General features: G+C 48.8%; 5 protein-coding genes across 5 annotated transcripts; 2 read left to right on the top strand and 3 right to left on the bottom strand.

The window, feature by feature from the left end:
* Positions 1 to 122: 122 nt before the first annotated feature.
* Positions 123 to 7,471, top strand: CDV56_105079 (uncharacterized protein; the record flags this gene model as incomplete). The annotated part of the gene is made up of 13 exons (XM_026758698.1): positions 123 to 302; positions 365 to 499; positions 565 to 594; positions 650 to 714; positions 769 to 1,201; positions 1,254 to 3,035; positions 3,088 to 3,292; positions 3,348 to 3,798; positions 3,852 to 4,494; positions 5,693 to 5,841; positions 5,903 to 6,507; positions 6,569 to 7,141; positions 7,221 to 7,471. The coding sequence occupies 13 exons, from the start codon at positions 123 to 125 to the stop codon at positions 7,469 to 7,471; spliced, it is 5,502 nt and encodes a 1,833-aa protein (XP_026613856.1).
* A 692-nt stretch (positions 7,472 to 8,163) lies between these two features.
* Positions 8,164 to 9,233, bottom strand: ISU1 (putative iron-sulfur cofactor synthesis protein (Isu1); the record flags this gene model as incomplete). The annotated part of the gene is made up of 3 exons (XM_026758561.1): positions 8,164 to 8,579; positions 8,995 to 9,052; positions 9,147 to 9,233. 3 exons carry the CDS (start codon positions 9,231 to 9,233, stop codon positions 8,164 to 8,166), a joined length of 561 nt encoding a protein of 186 aa, XP_026613855.1.
* A 2,212-nt stretch (positions 9,234 to 11,445) lies between these two features.
* On the bottom strand, positions 11,446 to 12,781 carry CDV56_104646 (putative mitochondrial carrier protein; the record flags this gene model as incomplete). Its single annotated transcript, XM_026758265.1, has 2 exons — positions 11,446 to 12,239; positions 12,310 to 12,781. The coding sequence occupies 2 exons, from the start codon at positions 12,779 to 12,781 to the stop codon at positions 11,446 to 11,448; spliced, it is 1,266 nt and encodes a 421-aa protein (XP_026613854.1).
* Positions 12,782 to 13,537: 756 nt separating this feature from the next.
* On the top strand, positions 13,538 to 14,346 carry CDV56_104510 (ubiquinol--cytochrome-c reductase subunit 7; the record flags this gene model as incomplete). The annotated part of the gene is made up of 4 exons (XM_026758129.1): positions 13,538 to 13,653; positions 13,845 to 13,953; positions 14,012 to 14,065; positions 14,257 to 14,346. 4 exons carry the CDS (start codon positions 13,538 to 13,540, stop codon positions 14,344 to 14,346), a joined length of 369 nt encoding a protein of 122 aa, XP_026613853.1.
* A 606-nt stretch (positions 14,347 to 14,952) lies between these two features.
* On the bottom strand, positions 14,953 to 16,131 carry alkA (DNA-3-methyladenine glycosylase II; the record flags this gene model as incomplete). Its single annotated transcript, XM_026757956.1, has 2 exons — positions 14,953 to 15,079; positions 15,170 to 16,131. 2 exons carry the CDS (start codon positions 16,129 to 16,131, stop codon positions 14,953 to 14,955), a joined length of 1,089 nt encoding a protein of 362 aa, XP_026613852.1.
* Positions 16,132 to 18,691: the final 2,560 nt, after the last annotated feature.

The following is an 18,691-nucleotide window of genomic DNA, read 5'->3' as shown; positions in this document are numbered from 1 at the left end:
CAACCCCTGGCTCCTGCCCTTTCTTTATCGATCATTTTCCACCTGAGACCACTCGGTCCGAGACAACCGCAGAGACTAGCGACTCAGTACAAAGAGGGTGCCGACATTTGAATTCTCCGGCAATGGTCTCTAGATCTAGTGAGGGGAATGAGGGGCCCCCTCCATCCTCGAGGACTCCTGGAACTCCAGCCAAATCGCGAGTCGCCAAATTCGGATCCAGCCCCTCGAAACGAGAGGAAAAAACTGGCGAGGGCAGAGTGGTGAAGTCATCTGCGAAAGATGTCGCCGAGCTTAAAGATTATGTACGTATATGGCTCCGTTATGTGTACCCAGTCCTTGACACGCTAACACAGGCACATTGAAGCAATTGGGTGACTGCTTGGGTAGAGGCGCATTCGGTTCAGTCTATAGGGCGTTAAACTGGAACACAGGGGAGACTGTTGCTGTGAAGCAGATCAAGTTGGCCGATCTCCCGAAGAGCGAATTACGAGTCATAATGGTATGACATATGAATCCAACGGTTTGTTGTGAGGAATGCATTACTGACAGTATACGCTGCTGTAGTTGGAAATCGACCTTTTGAAGAACCTAGATGTGAGACCCAGCCGCCAGATGCAACCGTTCCACGGAGCTGACTGAATGGCCGCAGCATCCTAACATCGTCAAGTACCATGGTTTCGTCAAGTCTGCTGAAACTTTAAACATTATCCTGGAGTAAGCCTCTTTGCCCATCAACTGACATAAAATCAAAGGTGCTAACAAATGTAGGTATTGTGAGAATGGCTCCTTGCACTCCATCTCCAAGAACTTCGGTCGCTTTCCCGAAAATTTGGTCGGGCTATACATGTCACAAGTTCTCCACGGGCTTTTATATCTGCACGAGCAGGGTGTCATTCATAGAGATATAAAAGGCGCAAACATTCTCACGACAAAGGAGGGACTCGTCAAACTTGCAGACTTCGGTGTCGCCAGCCGTACTACTGGACTGAGCGAATCGAGCGTCGTCGGTACGCCGTACTGGATGGCTCCCGAGGTGATTGAACTTTCAGGCGCAACTACAGCCTCAGATATCTGGAGTCTCGGCTGTACGGTCATTGAATTGCTTGAAGGAAAACCTCCCTACTACAATCTTCAGCCTATGCCGGCGCTGTTCCGTATTGTCAATGATGACCATCCTCCTCTTCCACAAGGCGCCTCTCCGGTAAGTCCTTTATCCCTTGTCGATTAGGCCCCCTTTCTAATGACGATACTAGGCTGTCAAGGACTTCCTGATGCAATGCTTCCAGAAAGATCCTAATCTTCGTGTCTCTGCAAGAAAGCTCCTGAAACACCCTTGGATTGTGAATGCTCGTAGATCGGACTCAGTGGTGCCTAAGAAGTCTACAGAGTATGAAGAAGCGGTCAGAAGCGTCCAAGAATGGAATGAGGCTCTGCGATCTCCTGGTGCGGGAACTTTGCGGAAGCCCTTCAGACACGATCATCAGAGTCCAAGTCCCCTTCGTCGGAATCAGCCACCATCTCGAAACACCCCCACCAAAGACGCTCTCCCAGCTCCCGTTGCCAGCAGTGCCAAAGACCAATCCCTGCTGGCGAACTCAACTGCCGAAGACAATTGGGACGATGACTTTGCTACTGCCATTTCACCTAGTGCGCTGCAGCTGCCACACCTTCGACCGCATGATAATTTCGGAGGAATGCTTTCGTCTGAAAAGCTCAAGGCATTTGCCTCACTCGATGGAACAGTGATCAGATCCGAGGATAGTTTTGAAGACTTCAACGACTCGTTTCGGACAACTCTGCACTGCGGAGAGTCGGATCCTCTGCAGACTATCCGACCTTTCCCATTCAAGCAAACCGCCGCGAACGATGGGTTAGCCCAAAATTCGCCGCTCCAGCAGGCGCCAAAAAGATCTACTCATTTCGCACATAACGTCCCAATTCTGACGCAAAATCCTGTTCCACCTTCGAGACAGGCTCGTCCAGCCTCATTTTACAAAGAGAATTCAGTGGAGGATTATTCTGATCTCATAATAACTGACGAAGACGTTCTGGGCCGAAAACTTAACATTGTGAAAGTAAGCATGAAGGCCAATATTCATCCGAATGTTAACGACAGTTTGTCTGACCTGTTTCAGGAGACGGATGAAGATGTATATCCCGCGAGTTTAGCAGACCTTTCGCCATCAAAGGAGATAGTCCGATATCACGCACCCTCTCAGGATGACGAGCAAGAAAACCAGCTGCGGAGACAGCTTTCAACCAAGCGTCATAGATCAGCGGTAGAAATTCACAGATTTGCCGAGAACGAGACAGACGAAGACTTCTCTGATATCTTGGGTGCTGAGGAGGTCGCCCTAGACAAGCCAGACAGCGATGGTAGCTCAGATAGAAGCACCTTGATGATGCTCAATTCACGACACTCAACCAATTCTTGGCTCGGAGACCAAGACGACGAAGATGATCCATTCGCCCAGTTAGAGGAAGGGCTCGATGAAATGGACTTGGAAGCCAACATTGCGCGCGATAAGTATGCTCGGCTCCGTGGTCAAGTTGAAGGGCTAGTGAGCTCGCTGAAGACTTCCCAAGATGAAGATGTACTTGAGGAAATCTCAGAGCAGCTATTGACGATATTCTGTGATCTTCCGGAAACGAAAAATATCATTATGAGCGCCCACGGCATGCTACCCATACTTGAGATTCTTGATACGTGCCGCCGACGCGACGTCGTCTCGTGTCTCCTGAAGATTGTGAATGCAATCATCTATGAGGATTACGAGATTCAAGAGAATTTGTGTTTTGTTGGTGGAATTCCAATTATTAATGAATTCGCTTCGAAGAAGTACCCGCGCGAGATTCGACTGGAGGCAGCTGCCTTTGTACAGCAGATGTATCAAACTTCGACCCTGACTCTTCAGATGTTTGTCAGTGCAGGAGGGTTGAATGTTCTTGTTGAATTTTTGGAAGACGATTATGAGGATGAACGAGATCTTGTCCTCATAGGCGTCAATGGAATCTGGAGCGTCTTTGAGCTGCAAGTAAGTCCCATCCATCACAAATTTTATGCAGTTAACATCTGACACTGGCAAGGGATCCACGCCAAAGAATGATTTCTGCCGAATTCTGTCTCGCAGTTCGGTCCTAGACCCTCTCTCTCTCGTATTGAGCCGAGTATTGGACGAAGGTGGAGAACTGGCCGAAATAGTCGAGGGGCGCATTGCCAGCATCTTCTTCGTTTTCTCTCAGGCTGAAAATCATGTCAAGGAGATGGTTGCCGAACGAACTGTTTTGCACAGTAAGTTTGGATACTTGTCTCGAGAGATCATGCATTTTCTGACTCCAATTCCTAGGGGTGCTGAAGGAATTGAGGCGTATGACTCCTGCTCATCAAATAACGATGTTGAAGTTTATTAAGAACTTATCCATGCTGTCGACTACGCTTGACTCTCTGCAGAACTCCAACGCCATTGACGTGCTGACTGACCTTTTGAGGTCAACCATCAAACGGCCACACTTCCGAGAAGTCTCCAACCAGATCTTGAACACTATCTACAATATGTGTCGTCTAAATAAGTCCCGACAAGAGGACGCTGCATTGAACGGTATCGTGCCGCTGCTCCAAAAGATTGTTAAGACTGAACGACCTTTAAAGGAATTCGCTTTGCCAATCCTTTGCGACATGGCACATTCCGGGAAAGTCGGACGTCGTGAGCTATGGCGCAATAGAGGATTGCCTTTCTATATATCCCTGCTTTCCGACCCTTATTGGCAGGTGACTGCCTTGGATGCCATCTTTACCTGGTAAGCTCATTGCACCTTTCGGCAGACGTGGCTTGAACTAATAATCTTCGTAGGCTACAGGAAGAGACGGCGAAGGTTGAGGAGCACTTGCTCAGTTACCACCCTGATCAGCCATCATTCACAGAGTCCATTATCAGATGCCTAACAGTCTCGAAGGCTAATGCTTTTGAGAATCTCCTTGAACCGCTTCAGAAGCTCCTTAGGCTGAGCCCTCCCATCGCGTTGACATTCGCTCGGGAAGATATGTTTGTCCGGATCAGGCAAAAACTGCATCATAACAAAGCTGCCGTTCGCTTGAACCTTTTGCGAATCATATCCAGTATTTGTGAGGCCAGCGAAGACCAAGGTGGTCTTCTGGCAGAGTATGGCCTCCTTGAAGCAATCAGAGAACTGGAGCATGATCCGGCCATCCTTGTTCGGGACATGGCTGGAAAACTCATTCAGTCTAATGAGAGAAGCGAATCCTATGGATTAGGGAAGCGCAGACCAGGTGTGAGGAGAGGAAGTACTGCTACCACACCACCTGGTCTTTTGTCAAACCAATCTGCTCCGAGTACTCCTTCGATGAATCGTTCGAATCAGTCAAAAAGCTACTTCGATGGGCGAGAGGTCCAAAGACACCCGCGCAATGCTCTCAGTGGGTCAGCGCTTTCGCTGCGGCCTGCTAGTAGAGATGGTGCGAGTCCCGCTCTTGCCGTAGGTGCAAGCAAAGGCTCCAACGCCTCAAGCGCTTCCAGAAGTCGGCTATCGCGTGGCATGTCCAGCAATAGATTGTCGCACATTGACCTTCTTCCTGAAGAAGATAGCAGGTCGCAGAGTTCACTGTCACGTCGACCCTCCATCCTCCCGCGACGCCGGCGTCAAACACATGCTGATGGTGAATGGTGACTTTGGCATATTCTGCACTCGCTTTTCCTTCTTCTACCTCCGTCCTCTTTACTTCGACACCGCTTAGGCATTTTAGCTCTCAATTGAGAGCCTGTAGATTTCCACAGCCTTTCATCCAAATGCATTGCATCATATGGGCGTCCCTGAAGATTCTTCGTGTTCTACCTGGTCTGCAAAGAGCTAACATTGAGTTGTCATGTCTTCCTTGGCGCATCTTCATGTATAGTATTTTGAAAGGGGCTACTCGTTTGACTGTTAGATAATATAAAAATGGCATTTCGCTCCTTTGGGGTCAATATATTGGATATCTGTTGACACGATGTTTTAGATCGTGTGGTTGTCTTACTGCAATGTCATACCATGTGCCTTCTGATGTGCTGGGGGCCATTTCTGTACAAGATCGCCAGGTCACTACGAATGCTGGATCATAGATTGAGAAAGGTATGCTTATTCTCTGAAATTTTTTGGACCAAGATTTGATCTAATAGCAGATATGTTTAATCCTTTATATCTGTACTTTTAGATCACGTGTAACATGCTTCGGGCCGACACCGGGCGAGAAAAATCCCGAACGGCGGCGACAACCGCCACCTACGACTCCTGAAAGAATTTGTATTCTAGACAATCATGAAATGAGTCTGTACAAACGGAGTGCCATTTTGAGATTCGAGGTTACGCATGATCTGTGGTCGTCCCGTTCACGGTGCTGATTGCGTTCGGTATGAGAGCGGCGCTCCGCACCCCGTTGCGGGCATCGGGTTTTGACCCTGTGGCAGTGTTCAGATACAAGTCGAATGGGGCCTTCTTGAGCCAATTGTCGAAGTGCAATCATTCATCTCCGTCTTCTTTTCGGTCTACGGCCATCGCTCGAAGTTCGATAAAAGGGATATTTCGGCATCATTCACAGGCACGACCGTCATTCCGCACATGTCCAACTTCGCGGTTCTATTCTACGAAATCACCTAGCTTGCCGGAGGAGACAGAGTCTCAGCATTCAGGTTCACAGCGGTCGCAGAGGAGGATCTTAAAGTATGCAATCATCGCTGGTGTCGTCGGCGCTGCAGCGGTGACCTTATCAGATGATGCACAACATCTATATCGCGCGGCGCAGCGCACAGGCCGGGTTGTGGGAACTTTGGCTGTCTGTATCAACGAGTAAGTCCAGTACTTCTTGCATTTTCGACTATTGGCGTGTCACTTACATGGGCTCTTCTAGCTACCGAGTCACCCTCAAGCAAGAGACTTCGACACCAGAAGAACGACAAGAGTCTATCCGAGCATGTCACAAGCGTTGCGCAGAACGAACCCTGCGTGTTCTCGAGAAGAATGGGTCTATCTTTATAAAGTTGGGCCAGCATCTCAGTAGCATGGGCTATCTCCTTCCGTTGGAATGGACGACGACTTTCATCCCCCTTCAAGACAAGTGCCCCGTCTCGTCGGTCGAATCCGTCGAGGAAATGTTCGTCGCCGACACGGGCCATCGCATCGATGAACTGTTCTCGAGTTTCGAGCCATTGCCCATTGGCGCCGCATCTCTTGCCCAGGTCCACATTGGTACGCTGAAGGAGACTGGTCAGAAGGTTGCTGTTAAAGTGCAGCATCCTGCGTTGGCCGAATGGGTGCCCCTGGACTTGGCATTGACACGGTTTACTTTCTCGATGCTGAAACGATTCTTCCCAGAATATGATCTAGAGTGGCTCTCGAAGGAAATGGATTCCTCGCTACCTCAAGAATTGGATTTCCGCATGGAGGCAGAAAATGCCAGGAGGGCTAGTGAGTACTTCAAAAAGCACTCGGATGCTCCGTTAGTCATTCCGAAAGGTTGGTCGTCGATTGTAATTGTGAAACAGAAGTCAAGTGACCTTGCTAACACCCAAGTCAGTCATGTGGGCTCAGAAGCGAATCCTGGTTATGGAGTTCCTCTCAGGCCATCGTCCGGATGATCTCGAATATTTGGACACCAACCATATTGACCGCGACGAAGTCTCCGCCGCATTCGCGCATATCTTCAACGAGATGATCTTCGGAGACAATGCCCCGTTACACTGCGACCCCCATGGCGGCAATATTGCGATTCGCAAGAACCCCAACCGACGCCGCCACAACTTCGATATCATACTCTACGACCACGGCCTGTACCGCGACATTCCACGCGACCTACGTCGTAATTATGCTAAGCTCTGGCTGGCGGTCATTGAGGCGGATGAAGGCCGCATGCGCGAGTATGCGCGCAAGGTCGCAGGTATTACGGACGAGCAGTTCCCCCTGTTCGCGAGCGCAATCACCGGAAGAGATTACACCGTGCTAGCCAAGAAGGATGTCGTTTCTTCACGCACGGCTGCCGAAAAGGAGAACATCTCCGGTGCACTCGGGGAGGGCATGCTTCAACAGCTTGTTGAGTTGCTGGGCCAGGTACCCAGGATCATCCTCTTGATTCTAAAGACGAACGATTTGAGTAAGTTATGCGCGCTCTCTATGCTCTTTTTATTTTATTCTCGGAATCCCGGCTAATATCGCATGCTTTCCACCTTCAGCCCGCAGTCTGGACGAGAATCTACATACCCGACAGGGTCCCCTACGCACATTCCTCATCCTGGCCCGCTACGCCACTCGCACCGTCTTCGAAGAGAAGATGGAGAACATCAACGAGACCGGCGGCATCCTCCGCCCGCTCAACTTCTTGCGGTTCCTCTGGGCCTGGACGGGCTATCTCCGGGTTGAACTGAAACTATCCGTCTACGAGACTCTGCTGTCTCTGAAAAGTCGGCTCGGGTTGACCGGATAGAAGAGCGGCTAGCTCGTCTTCATACCGTTCGACTTTCCTCAGTTCGACGTGCTTGTAACCCTGTACACTCTTCTTTCACTCCTTAGAATCATTTAGACGGGACCGCTCCGATGGGTTCGGTCTGTCTGTGCATCAGCGTCGGCGTTCTTTTTTTCTCTTTTGTTTTCTCTACATGTATAAAGATTTTTTTTGTAAGTCTAGACATCTTTCATTTATAGATAGATCGAATATCTGTTTACTTCAATCTGATACCTCATAATTTAGAGCCCTCAGACCAAGGGTAATACCTTACTTACCGGGGTCCCCAGGGTAGGCGGAGGCCAAGTTCGCACACAACCTTACTGCAACTCGAGGTAGCGTCGACACAAAAGATATGTGATGGGGCCTCTGGAATCGTATCACACAGAGGTGCACATTCTTATTGATGAACCTATGACTCAAAAGATATTCATGATCATGCCAAGTTTACGGCACAGAACGTAAAACATGGGGGGAAAATTGAGAAAACAAAACTATACATAGATAAATTCAAACCATCGGTTGAATTCAGTGAAACGATGATGCTTTAATGATCCAAGCAGTCTGCAGTCTGAGGAGCAGTCTCGGTACGCCAGTCAATCGAACAAATAAACCCGGTATCGCCGTAATAGTGTTTTATGAATATATTATGCTACTTTTCATGCTCAAGCAGATCACAGACTGGCGGTCGGACCGTCGGCCTTTTCCACATTGGGAATGGAAGCCCCAGTGCCAGAAAGATCAGTCTTAGCGGCCTTGGGGTTCTTGGTGTAGTAGTCGTTGATGGCAGACTTGATGGCGTCTTCGGCCAGCATGGAGCAATGTAACTTGACGGGCGGCAGGCAGAGTTCCTTGGCAATGTCGGTGTTCCGGATCTTAGAGGCCTCGTCAAGCGTCATTCCTCGCACCAACTCGGTCAGGTAGCTAGAGCTGGCGATCGCGCTACCACAGCCGAAAGTCTTAAACTTGACGTCGGTAATCTTGCTGGTGTCCTTGTCGACCCGGATCTGGAGCTTCATCACGTCACCGCAAGCAGGTGCACCGACCAGACCGAGGCCAACATCAGGGGCATCCTTTGGTAGTGAACCAACTAAAAAATATGTCAGTTCCTGCAGAAGCATGTACAATTTTGAGACAAGAGCTTGAAGAATGTTGAAACTTGAGACCCTCCTCGAGCGCATAGGAGACAGATGAGAGCTGATCATGGTCATAGCAGTCTTCTCGTAGGGGCGTTGTATAGTGACTGATTCACTTTGGAAGGATCGAGGTCTGATAAGGGTGCCCTCCCAGGCGTAACAGAACCACTTAAAGCTCGCGTAAGAGATATTTAGGCGAATAGGATCCTCCTATTGTAGGATCCACCTTCATTCGATAAGAGCTGCGTGGTCTTGACAGGAGTGATTTTTGAGAAAGAGAAAGTCCACAGTTGTCGATTCATCTGTCTCCTATCGACGCTTCGAGGGAAGAAAGGAAAAGAAAGCAGCATATCAAGATTGCAAACATACCGTTGCGTGGGTTGTTGTAATGATCTAGCAGTGCAAGGAAGGTCAGCATTCGACTGGTCTGGACGAAACATCCCAAATCCATCGGTCTACTTATCTTTCTCGTGATAACTTCTCCTCTGAGGAGCAGGAGATGCCCTGTTGATGGGTTGAACCTGGATGCCGGAAATGGCCGGTGTAATGCGAGGCGACACGACAGTGCCGACTGAGCGAGGGGCGACAGTAGCCAAACGGCGGAACATGGTTGCTGAAGGTATGTGTTTGCGATTTCTGTATAGCTAGCGATCAGATGATGAGCGGTTGGATTGATGATGAGGCAAAAAGAGTATGCTGATAGAGTATGATGATGTACCCGAGGTTGTGATGTCGACGAAAGATTGATTAATTATTCTTCGGGGGCTCGCCTGTGCTCTCCATGTGCTAAACCCGATCCAGCAACACCGTCGCCTCCGCTATGTCCGGCCTCGGAGATAATTACACTATGACGTTCGGAGGGATTCACCATCGATTTTTTTTAACCCAAATAGGTATTAAAATGCCGACCCCAAGACCTAATTGATTGATATTGAACATCGAATTAGGCCGGCTGCCTACTTACAGTGGTCCACTGATCCAAATTGCGGTGGTACTGTTTTCTTTAATGGTGTTCTAGCGATTCTAGCACGGCAAAGAAGCTGGACGGCGAACTGATTGATTACCCCCACGATACTGTGATTGGTAATCTGCAGCCACCTGGAGCCTGTAATTGTGGTACGAGTGTACGTAATTTATTGCTTATCTTGCCGCCCTCCATCTGATAAAAATCCTCAGGGAAAACATTACGCCGATATCCGCCGACCTTCCACACCACCAAGCAGATACCTTTTAAGACATTATTGAACAAAGGCAGCCAGGACGAATCGAAGTCACCTTACCATGACTCAAAAGGGAGGAACGGGGAAACCCTTGGGGAGAACAACAGGGGTAAGTACGATTTATTGAATATCCTTCCAGTGCTATCATACACACTTCGTGTCACATAGCTCTATCTCACCGGTGGCATTCTTTACCGATTGCCCTAAAGTAACAACATGCTCCAATAGTCTCTAAATGCTCCGATAGCTGCCTTTACCATGGCAGTGATTCTATGCTCCTACTGCATCAGTTCCATCAATTCCGCTCGCCGCGAGGCACAATCGTCCCCGGCCACCGCGACTACAAGGGCGCAGAAGTTCTCCGTGGAAAAGTCTGACCAGTCATGGGTACAAGAGGCATTAGAAGAGAGCAGAGATGCAGAGCGGCGAAAGGGGCCGAGGTAGTCTTGCGTTAGATTTGTACGATAGTAGAGGCATCGAATATATTGAGTCAAAAAGAGTAAAAGGGGGGGGAAAAAAAAAGGCGCTCATAATTGAGAAAATAAGTTTCTGCTGTAATCCCTCCACAGATGCGTATGTCAAGTCCATCACACAAAGTCCATGATCAGAATTTTCAGTGTATGTGAATAGTCATATCCAGAGAGTATTGTAATCTGGATCTACCATTTCATTTGAATGTTCATCATATCAACGGAATTTGAGGATAACCTGGGAAGTCGGCCCTCATTGCAAGGACAACATACAACAGATTGATATCTGCAATGACGGCCTCAAGTTGGTCTAAAATAGCAGCTCATGAGGATAATAAGTAATGTCACCATACCCTTCATCAAAGGCAGGCATTGCACGAATTTTTCGCTATTACCAGGCAATATTGTTGTTCTTGAGATAGAGGGGGGAAATGCTCGAAAATTGAGAAAATGATAATCTGTCGCTTATTTAATCACGTGATGCTAGATGACATCATCTGGCGGTATGTCGATCTGATACGAGTCCAAAACACCGAAGAGAAATCATCTTAGTCGTTAGGTTGACTTGGTTTAGTATTTGAGGGCGACCTACTGTGTATTGGAACACATTGCTCAATATTCAGTATTACCTAGAAGGAATCCGATAGAACAGCTTGGACCATTCAGCTTGTTGGTGATATTTTCGACGGTTTGGGAAAGTCGATATGATTTGAATAATGCTGTATGGCTGTATGTACAAAGATGCAGATAATGCAATGGAATCGTCAAGGAGAACAAGAAAACAATGTGACAACAGAGACCGCTTGTAAGATACATATACTGCAGAACATGACGACCATGTATCAGTGAGTTCATGAGCCCCGCAAATGTCGCAGCCATGACCCTTGCTCTTAGACCTTTGGCTGGCCTGAGCAGAGCGTGGGACAGCCGAGAGTAATCGTCCACTGTTCCAGGGTACCAAATATAGTACGGTCAAAGCTGGAGATGGATGAGTACATATTCAAACTCAACTAGCCACCTAGTAAGAATAGAAAGTGAGCAAGTCACCTCTAGGGAGGGTAAAATTGCGTTGCTGAACCGAAACAGGAAAAGACGAGAGACACGTCTAGCATGCACCATTCGCTGCTTATTTACTCGTCCTGCAGCAGCAAGGCTCTTTCTCTATCTTCTGCCTCTGCCTCTGCCATACGCAGCTTCATCTCTCCCTCATGTTGCAAGTGACCGATCAGCTTACGAAGATACTCGTAAGTAAGCATTGTGGTCATGGCAGCCGGTACAGCCCGGAATAGATTCACCCCGATGCCGGAGTAGAATGCACGCCAGCCTTCCTCCCTCAGAATGGTCTGACATGTACGGAAAATGCCTGTATACCGCGGGCGGTTGGGCATGCCGTCTGATGAGGCCGCTCCTGGAGGCCGACCGCGGTCCTGTGGGTGATCTAGTCCGCCACGAAATGTGATCTCCTCGGGAGAAGGTGCTGGAGATGTCCTTTGCTGTGTCTGAAGTCTTGTCCGTAGCACTTCATGCGGGTAGGTTATCGTGCTGGCACAAATTTTGCTTAAGAATGTCGCACAAGATATGCCAATCCAGTGGGAGCCACCGTTATCAGGATGCTCCCCTATCCCGTACCCCGTAAAGGCCATCTTCAAGTATTCGTATAGCGGGAATTGAATGGCGACGTGCGTTAATCCGAGCAGCGCGGGGGTCAGTCCAGAATAAAATGACCTAATCCCTTCGGTCCTATACATTTTGCGGGCAGCATCCCAAGTGCTTGAGTACTGCCATGGAGCCGTATAGCCCTCACTGTTGGACTTGAGGCTTTGTGACATAAGCCGCGTTTTGATGACCCAGATGGGATTGGTGACTATAGTAGAGCAAGCACCGGCTGTTATTGATGCATAGCCTCTGGAAAGCCACCAGCTATCTGTTAATGTGACGGGGATTATTAGTCTGACATCCTACCTTCAGAGAAAGGAAAACACAGCGGTACTTACCTGTGGTTTCGTAGAAGTATTCTCGAGATCGGTCATAGACAGCCAAATAAACGGCCCAGGTAGGCAGATATCCTAAGAGCATGGGACCCAATCCTTGATATAGACCCCGAATCCCATCTTGCCGCCATATGATCCGCCCAGTACCTAGCATACCACGGTAGAGGGTTTTCGCCTCAACAACTCGGGCGCCTCGTCGGAGAAATCCGCCTTGCGCCTGCAGCTTCGTCTTGATCACATCAAGGGGGCATGTGACAATCCCAGAGGCCACACCTGCGCTGGCGCCGCAGAATGGCGCAATGTAGTAATCCGGTATCTTTGTGGACCATATTTCAAGATTTGTGACGAACTTGGAGCTGGACGGAGCTTCAGGGACAATATGAATGTCGGATGACGCAGGGTTGTCCGAGTGCGATACCTGCCGCTTTTCAGAGCTGCTAGCGGCTCCTGACTTGCCGTGACCGTCGGAAAACATCGCTCCGGTCAGCTTCCCTAGCAGCTTTCTCTGTCCGTCTTTGCTATCAACGAGGGCTCCCGGAACCGAGCATGTCGGTGCTCGCTCCGGAACCCAGCAAACCCTATTCTAACCAGGTCGACGTGAATAGTTCGACAAGTGAAGCGGTAGCAGTGGAGACACAGACTGGCGTAGATGATTGAAGGAATGGACGTGATTGAGCAGATTTTGGCGATGCTCTGATATGCTTGGAATTTTGTTCTGTTCGGAGGTACAGACGGGGCGGGGCCGGTAGCAGTGACACAGCTCCAGTGTAGGAGCAAAAATGTAATTCAACGGTCGATGAGCCCCATACCCAACCGGCAAGCGATACAGTCTGAATATGTAAAGGATAGGAAGTCTGATCAATGAGAAGATCGGAATACAAGGCGAGAACCGGGGCGGCGCGGATGATTGTGGACAAGATCAATCCAACGTACCTCTTTCGGCGGTCATGTGGAGTGACTAGTTACTGAATCCATTCCGGTCCCAAGCGCCAGGTCCGCGGCCTGAGGCACAAGAATCACATGACATAGATCGGAATCCTCAAAGCCATATTGATGCCTCAGGCTTCAAAATCGGATGTTTTTGGGAGAAAGTCGTCCCGGCCGGACCTCCGTTTTGCACAATCTCCAACGTCGGGTCACTCTTTGCAGCTTGACTGATCTCTCGCGATCTTCCCTCCCACACCACGCCCTCAATTGGATTCCCATCCACATCCATCTGGGATTAGTCACCATGTCCGCTCCTTCTCTCACCAACTACATTGTCAAGCGCCCATGGCTCAAGCGCTGGATGATGCCACTTGCCCAGTGGTACACCGACGCCGCCGGCTACAGGAGACTCGGATTGAGGTAGCCAACCCCCGCCTCCAACCATCCCAGGATGAGCGCCAGATGAGCAAGTTATGCGACAGCGACGTTCTTGAACACCTACCGCTGCTATATGAATGTCAGGTTGTGCATGATTACTCTCTGGTCGCTTATCTGAGACACATGTTGCTCCATGAACTGTCTACGCAAGCAGTCAAGCTGATTATTCTCAGATTCGATGACCTGATTCCCGAGGAGAGCGACGTTGTTCAGACGGCCCTTAAGCGTCTTCCTCCCAAGGAGGCCTACGACCGCGTCTTCCGTATCCGCAGAGCTTTCCAGGTGCGTCTCCGTCCAGGTCGCTCCACGACATCAACGCTAATTTGCCTCGTCAACACAGTGCTCCGTTTCCCACACCCTGCTTCCCGCTCACGAGCAGACCAAGCCCGAGGAGGTGAGTCGATTTCGCATTTTTATACTTGCTCCGACCTCGTCAATCCCCCGCATAACGTATTGGCCAATCCCGTGACGCGGATTTGTCAACCGAGTTGTATCGGGTTCATCACTTCTCTCCGGTCTCGAGATACGTTCAGAAAGCACTTGCGTGTTAAATAGAGCACCATAGATGCTAATTTTACTTTCTAGGACGTCGAGTACCTGAGCCCCATCATCCGCGAGATCGAGAAGGAGAACAAGGAGCGTGAGGACCTCGACACCCTCGTTGTTAGACGGTAGATGGCTTGATCCCTAGTCATAATGGGCATAGAACATACGGAATCGTGTCACTAGGGTAATAGACGGACGGAAAAATACGAGGAAGGGGTTGTACGATTTAGCGGCTGTGCTTTGCCTACGAGCCTGCGGCTGAACTTTGATTGGAACTTCGGATTGATCGCTCAAGTCTTGTGTACTGTTACTGTACAAATTCATCGTCATTTTTCTGATCATTCGGTTGCCATGCAAACCTACAACCGCAGTCGCGATGCATGCATGTTCATCTCTGGTAGTGGTGAAGACGGGCGACTTCGACCTTTCGATTTTGTATGATCTTGAGATAGATCGGTCAGATTGTGACGACATACTTCCCTACGTATTCGACGCAGTGCCGCCGTCTAAACCGAGCAGTGTCATCTCTTTCAGCGATTATATGATCCAATTTGAGTAGTACCTATATATACTGGAGAAATGTCGCATGTGGGCCTCTCAAGCGTTCATTACAGTGACATCGACATCCTCTACACGCCACATGTACCACATGAAAAGGCTCCTGCGATGCTAATGTGAGAAAAAAGCTCTATGACCCAGCTTTATAGAAGTAATCGAAGAAATTGCGACACCAACTTACCTGTACGGGGCGAACTTCGCAGCCAGTTCCAGCATATCTTTCTCAGCCATGTACTTGAACTTACCGCCTCCTTTAGCCTTTAACTTGCTCACGTCCTTTCCCATGAACGCCGCGCAGCCTCTTCTGTTTTCATCGTTAGGGGGTTATGCTTGCCAGGAGTAGTCGAACGCTTATTGCCGCGATGAGGTTTGGCAGGGTGAATGATAAACTTACTGCACGCCGAGATCCCCAGTGGAAAAGACATCAATGCGCTTCAAGGCAAAGCAGGCAAACATCTCAACAGACCATTTGCCTAATCCTCGGACGGCAATCAACTTCTCCATGAGCTCTTCGTCACTGGCATTGAGCAGCATTCTCGCGCTCAGTTCCCCGGTAGCGAATTTCTGCGACAGCCCGTGGATATATTCGGCTTTTCGCTGGGAGAGTCCAGCCGTGCGTAGCGTAGCGAGGTCACATTGGACAATCTCCTCTGGTGTTGGGAACCGATGCGGTTTCGCAGGGTCCTGTCCGTCGTTTTCCTTGTTGAACAAAGCCACGAATTTATCCTTGATGGATCGGGCTGCGGCGCCTGACACCTGTTGTCCGATGATACTGCTGACGAGACTGCGGAAGGGGTCGATTTCCTCGGCTAGTCCCTCGGGGGAAAATAGATGGCACGGATGTCGCCTGATGAGCGGCTCCAGGCGCGCGTCCGTAGCGATTAGATGTGCCACGGCTTTCTCGAGGAGGGTACCGGTCGTAGCGGTTGGGCGGGGTCGACCGGTCTTGGAGGGGGAGAGACTCTCCGATCCGGGCGGGTAGGCGACGAGGGAGGAGCCATGGGGTGTTAAGAGAGTTGCGTTTGTCCTGTGCGGTTCGACAGGTCGGTCAAGGGGAGGGGGTGTGGTATGTAGTCTGCTAGGAGGGTCGGTAGATATGAGTTCGAAGATGTTATCTGTCTCCGCATTGCCGTTTGAGACGGATATGGTTCCGGTGTCTGGGAGAGTTACGTCGAGAGGAAGCTGTCCGAGACTGAGTTTCAAGTTTTTGATTTCTTTTCCAGACCGGCTTTTAGCTTTGTTGACCCTGCTGCTGGACTGAGGTCTGCTTGTTTTCTTTGGTGGACTAGGCGGTTGCGGTGGCAGCACTTTATTATTGAGCGCTGCAGTCAGGCGGGCCGAGCGCCGGAGAGTCATGATGAAGTCGAGACAACGACGGACACAGACAATAATAGTGTCTCGTTTTTGTTCCTTCTATTCCTATTGATGAGTTGATGCCTCTTCGATGGTCGCCTGCTGGGATGACGTGCATTCGGTGCTGAGTACATTCATCCAGACCCCGATTAAGTCATCCGCTCTGGGCGAGGCTCGTATCGAGTGGCTGTATCGAGGGTCAGGAACGGTTCATAGTCTTTTTGTACAGCTTGCTGTGGAGTTTTAAACACGATTGAAGTCTGCTTTCCATGGCACAATGCGCTCGCTTGAGGTATTGAGGGCTTCGTGATTGATTACCGCTCTTTCGCCTATGGCTACTCCACCATCATCCATTACATTATCTGGTAATGTTAAACCAGAGCTATCTACCTATTCAGGACAAAGGTATTACAGGATGTTTGACTGCATGCATCTTGTACGAACTATGAGCAACCTTGTAACAGCTGACTTACGAGTAAGCATAATTCAATCCCTTCTGGTACGTTTGCGCAAGCGAATTGCCTTTCCTTTACGGAGTACACAGAGAGCCTCTCAAGAGGCCAGGGCAACTGTGAACTAGCAGGGAACTTTTGCATACAACTTTTGCAAAGATCTTGACAATGGACCTCCAACGCTTCAGACAGATTCCATGGTCAGGGTCAGTGGGTGGACTGCCTAGATACAGTCCTCCACTTCATCTGTACCATTATGTACCCACAAAATTGCTTGTTCATGTGGACGACTGAATGTTGTGTCACTGTCCACGTAGCAACGAATTTGGATCCCACCTGTGGATAGGTGATCACCAACTACAGATTCAAGCTTTTCAAATCTACCTTTCAGGACCTGATTAGTTGGTGACCACTTTTGGGCCATTTTACGGGGAACTATCCAGCTCGTAGGCTGAAAAGACGTGGAAGCTTGCGTCATCAGCATCGTTAGTCTCTCTAAAAACGGGGACAAGATACAGAGCAATATCTACTGCTCCGGAAGCAATTAGAACTCATCTAAAAGCCTTCGGCCAGTACGTGGTCCGAATAGTACTGTGCTAAGAGGACATTTGTGAGTCCACAGACTTCGGAAGCACTCAAATAGGAAAACTGATCATCAGATGGGGAGAGTGATTATCAGAAGAAACATTAGGAGAATATATAATAACACCAACAGTTTTGAGCAGCGTTGTTATAAGTTTCAGATGTCCATAAGTTAAACAACCCTGGTATCAATCATCTGCTTGTCGGCTGATGAGAGCGACATCTGAAAGGGGTATCGACTCGTAAGGGCACAAGGGTCGATATTCAAGCAGATTTTTCCTTGAGTCAATGATCAAGCACTCGTATTGCAATTGCAGAATTTCGAATCTAGTGCAACAGAGACGTCGAAACATCTTTACTGATTTTAGATCAGATTGTCTTTGTTGATCGTTCTCGAAACCCATGAATTGTTGTGGCATTCCTATACCAACCTCCCCCATTCCGACCCCTGGACACCAGGAGCAAGAATAAAAGAGCCAGAGTAAAAGGAGGCATGTTCTCCGTACTTTAGGAGTCATTCAGGAGTACTCCGTACTCTGTAGCCTTATCAAGTTATCGTACATCCAGCCACCCGTGCTATGTGGCGTTCTGGGGAACGTGCCTAATGAATAATGGTCACCAAGGTTACACACAGTCGTACTGGTAACTTAGGTAGTACACAGCTACAGCAGGATGACGTTAAAGTAAATATTGAGCATCAGAGCAGAACAGTGTCTCAGCACTGATATCAAACACAGTCGAACTGCGAAACGAGGTCTGGTTGAAATTTCAAGCAGATCATAGTCAAAGTTCAGACCAAGTACTTGTCCATTATTGTGATATACAAGTAGCTACGGATATCAATGGGGGGTTGACTCCCAATGATAACTGACCCGTGTGGAGGAAAAAGAACTCTAATGGACACTTCGACAGTCATGAATCATGATATAAACATACAAGGCCAGACGAAGCGAGCTATCAACTAGAAGAGTTCCATTGACATTGATTGAATCGTATCATATAATTGGTTGGCTCCTTGCTCAATAGATCAGTGGGATAGTGGTCCATGATCCATTGAATCATTCAAACAAGGACTATCTATGATTACCTCAGTTATCCATGCTCATCGAGCCTTTCTTTTCGGACAGCCTTTTTTAAATTGACAGGCAAGTCAGTTGTAATCAACAAGGGTCTGCCACCAGTCCACTGATGAAGAATCAGGAGGAGAGTCTAGAATTTGAGGTAGATTGACTTGTCCATCCCTATCAGTATCATATATTTTTAGCTCTATAATTTTGCCATGAAGGCACAGGATCACAATTGCAGGACTGTTTCATGGATCCGCTAACCTACTTAAGTGGGTCTAGCCAAGATATGAAGTCCTTTTCATGGTACTGGTAAGTTACAGAAGTATTCATTTGTTATGATCCTGCCTACCTGGGTTGGGACAATAGTACTCTTATCCAACGCCTGTACTCCGTATAAGAATGCCATGGTAATTATCAGATAGTCCGTATTAGAGCTTTAATCATTTCCAGGCCCTGCGAATG

The sequence above is a fragment of the Aspergillus thermomutatus genome (genome assembly GCF_002237265.1).
Source record: "Aspergillus thermomutatus strain HMR AF 39 chromosome Unknown NODE_113, whole genome shotgun sequence".
NCBI lineage: Eukaryota > Fungi > Ascomycota > Eurotiomycetes > Eurotiales > Aspergillaceae > Aspergillus > Aspergillus thermomutatus.
Note: the sequence above shows the minus strand (reverse complement) of the source record. Positions and strands in the feature narration are given on the sequence as shown.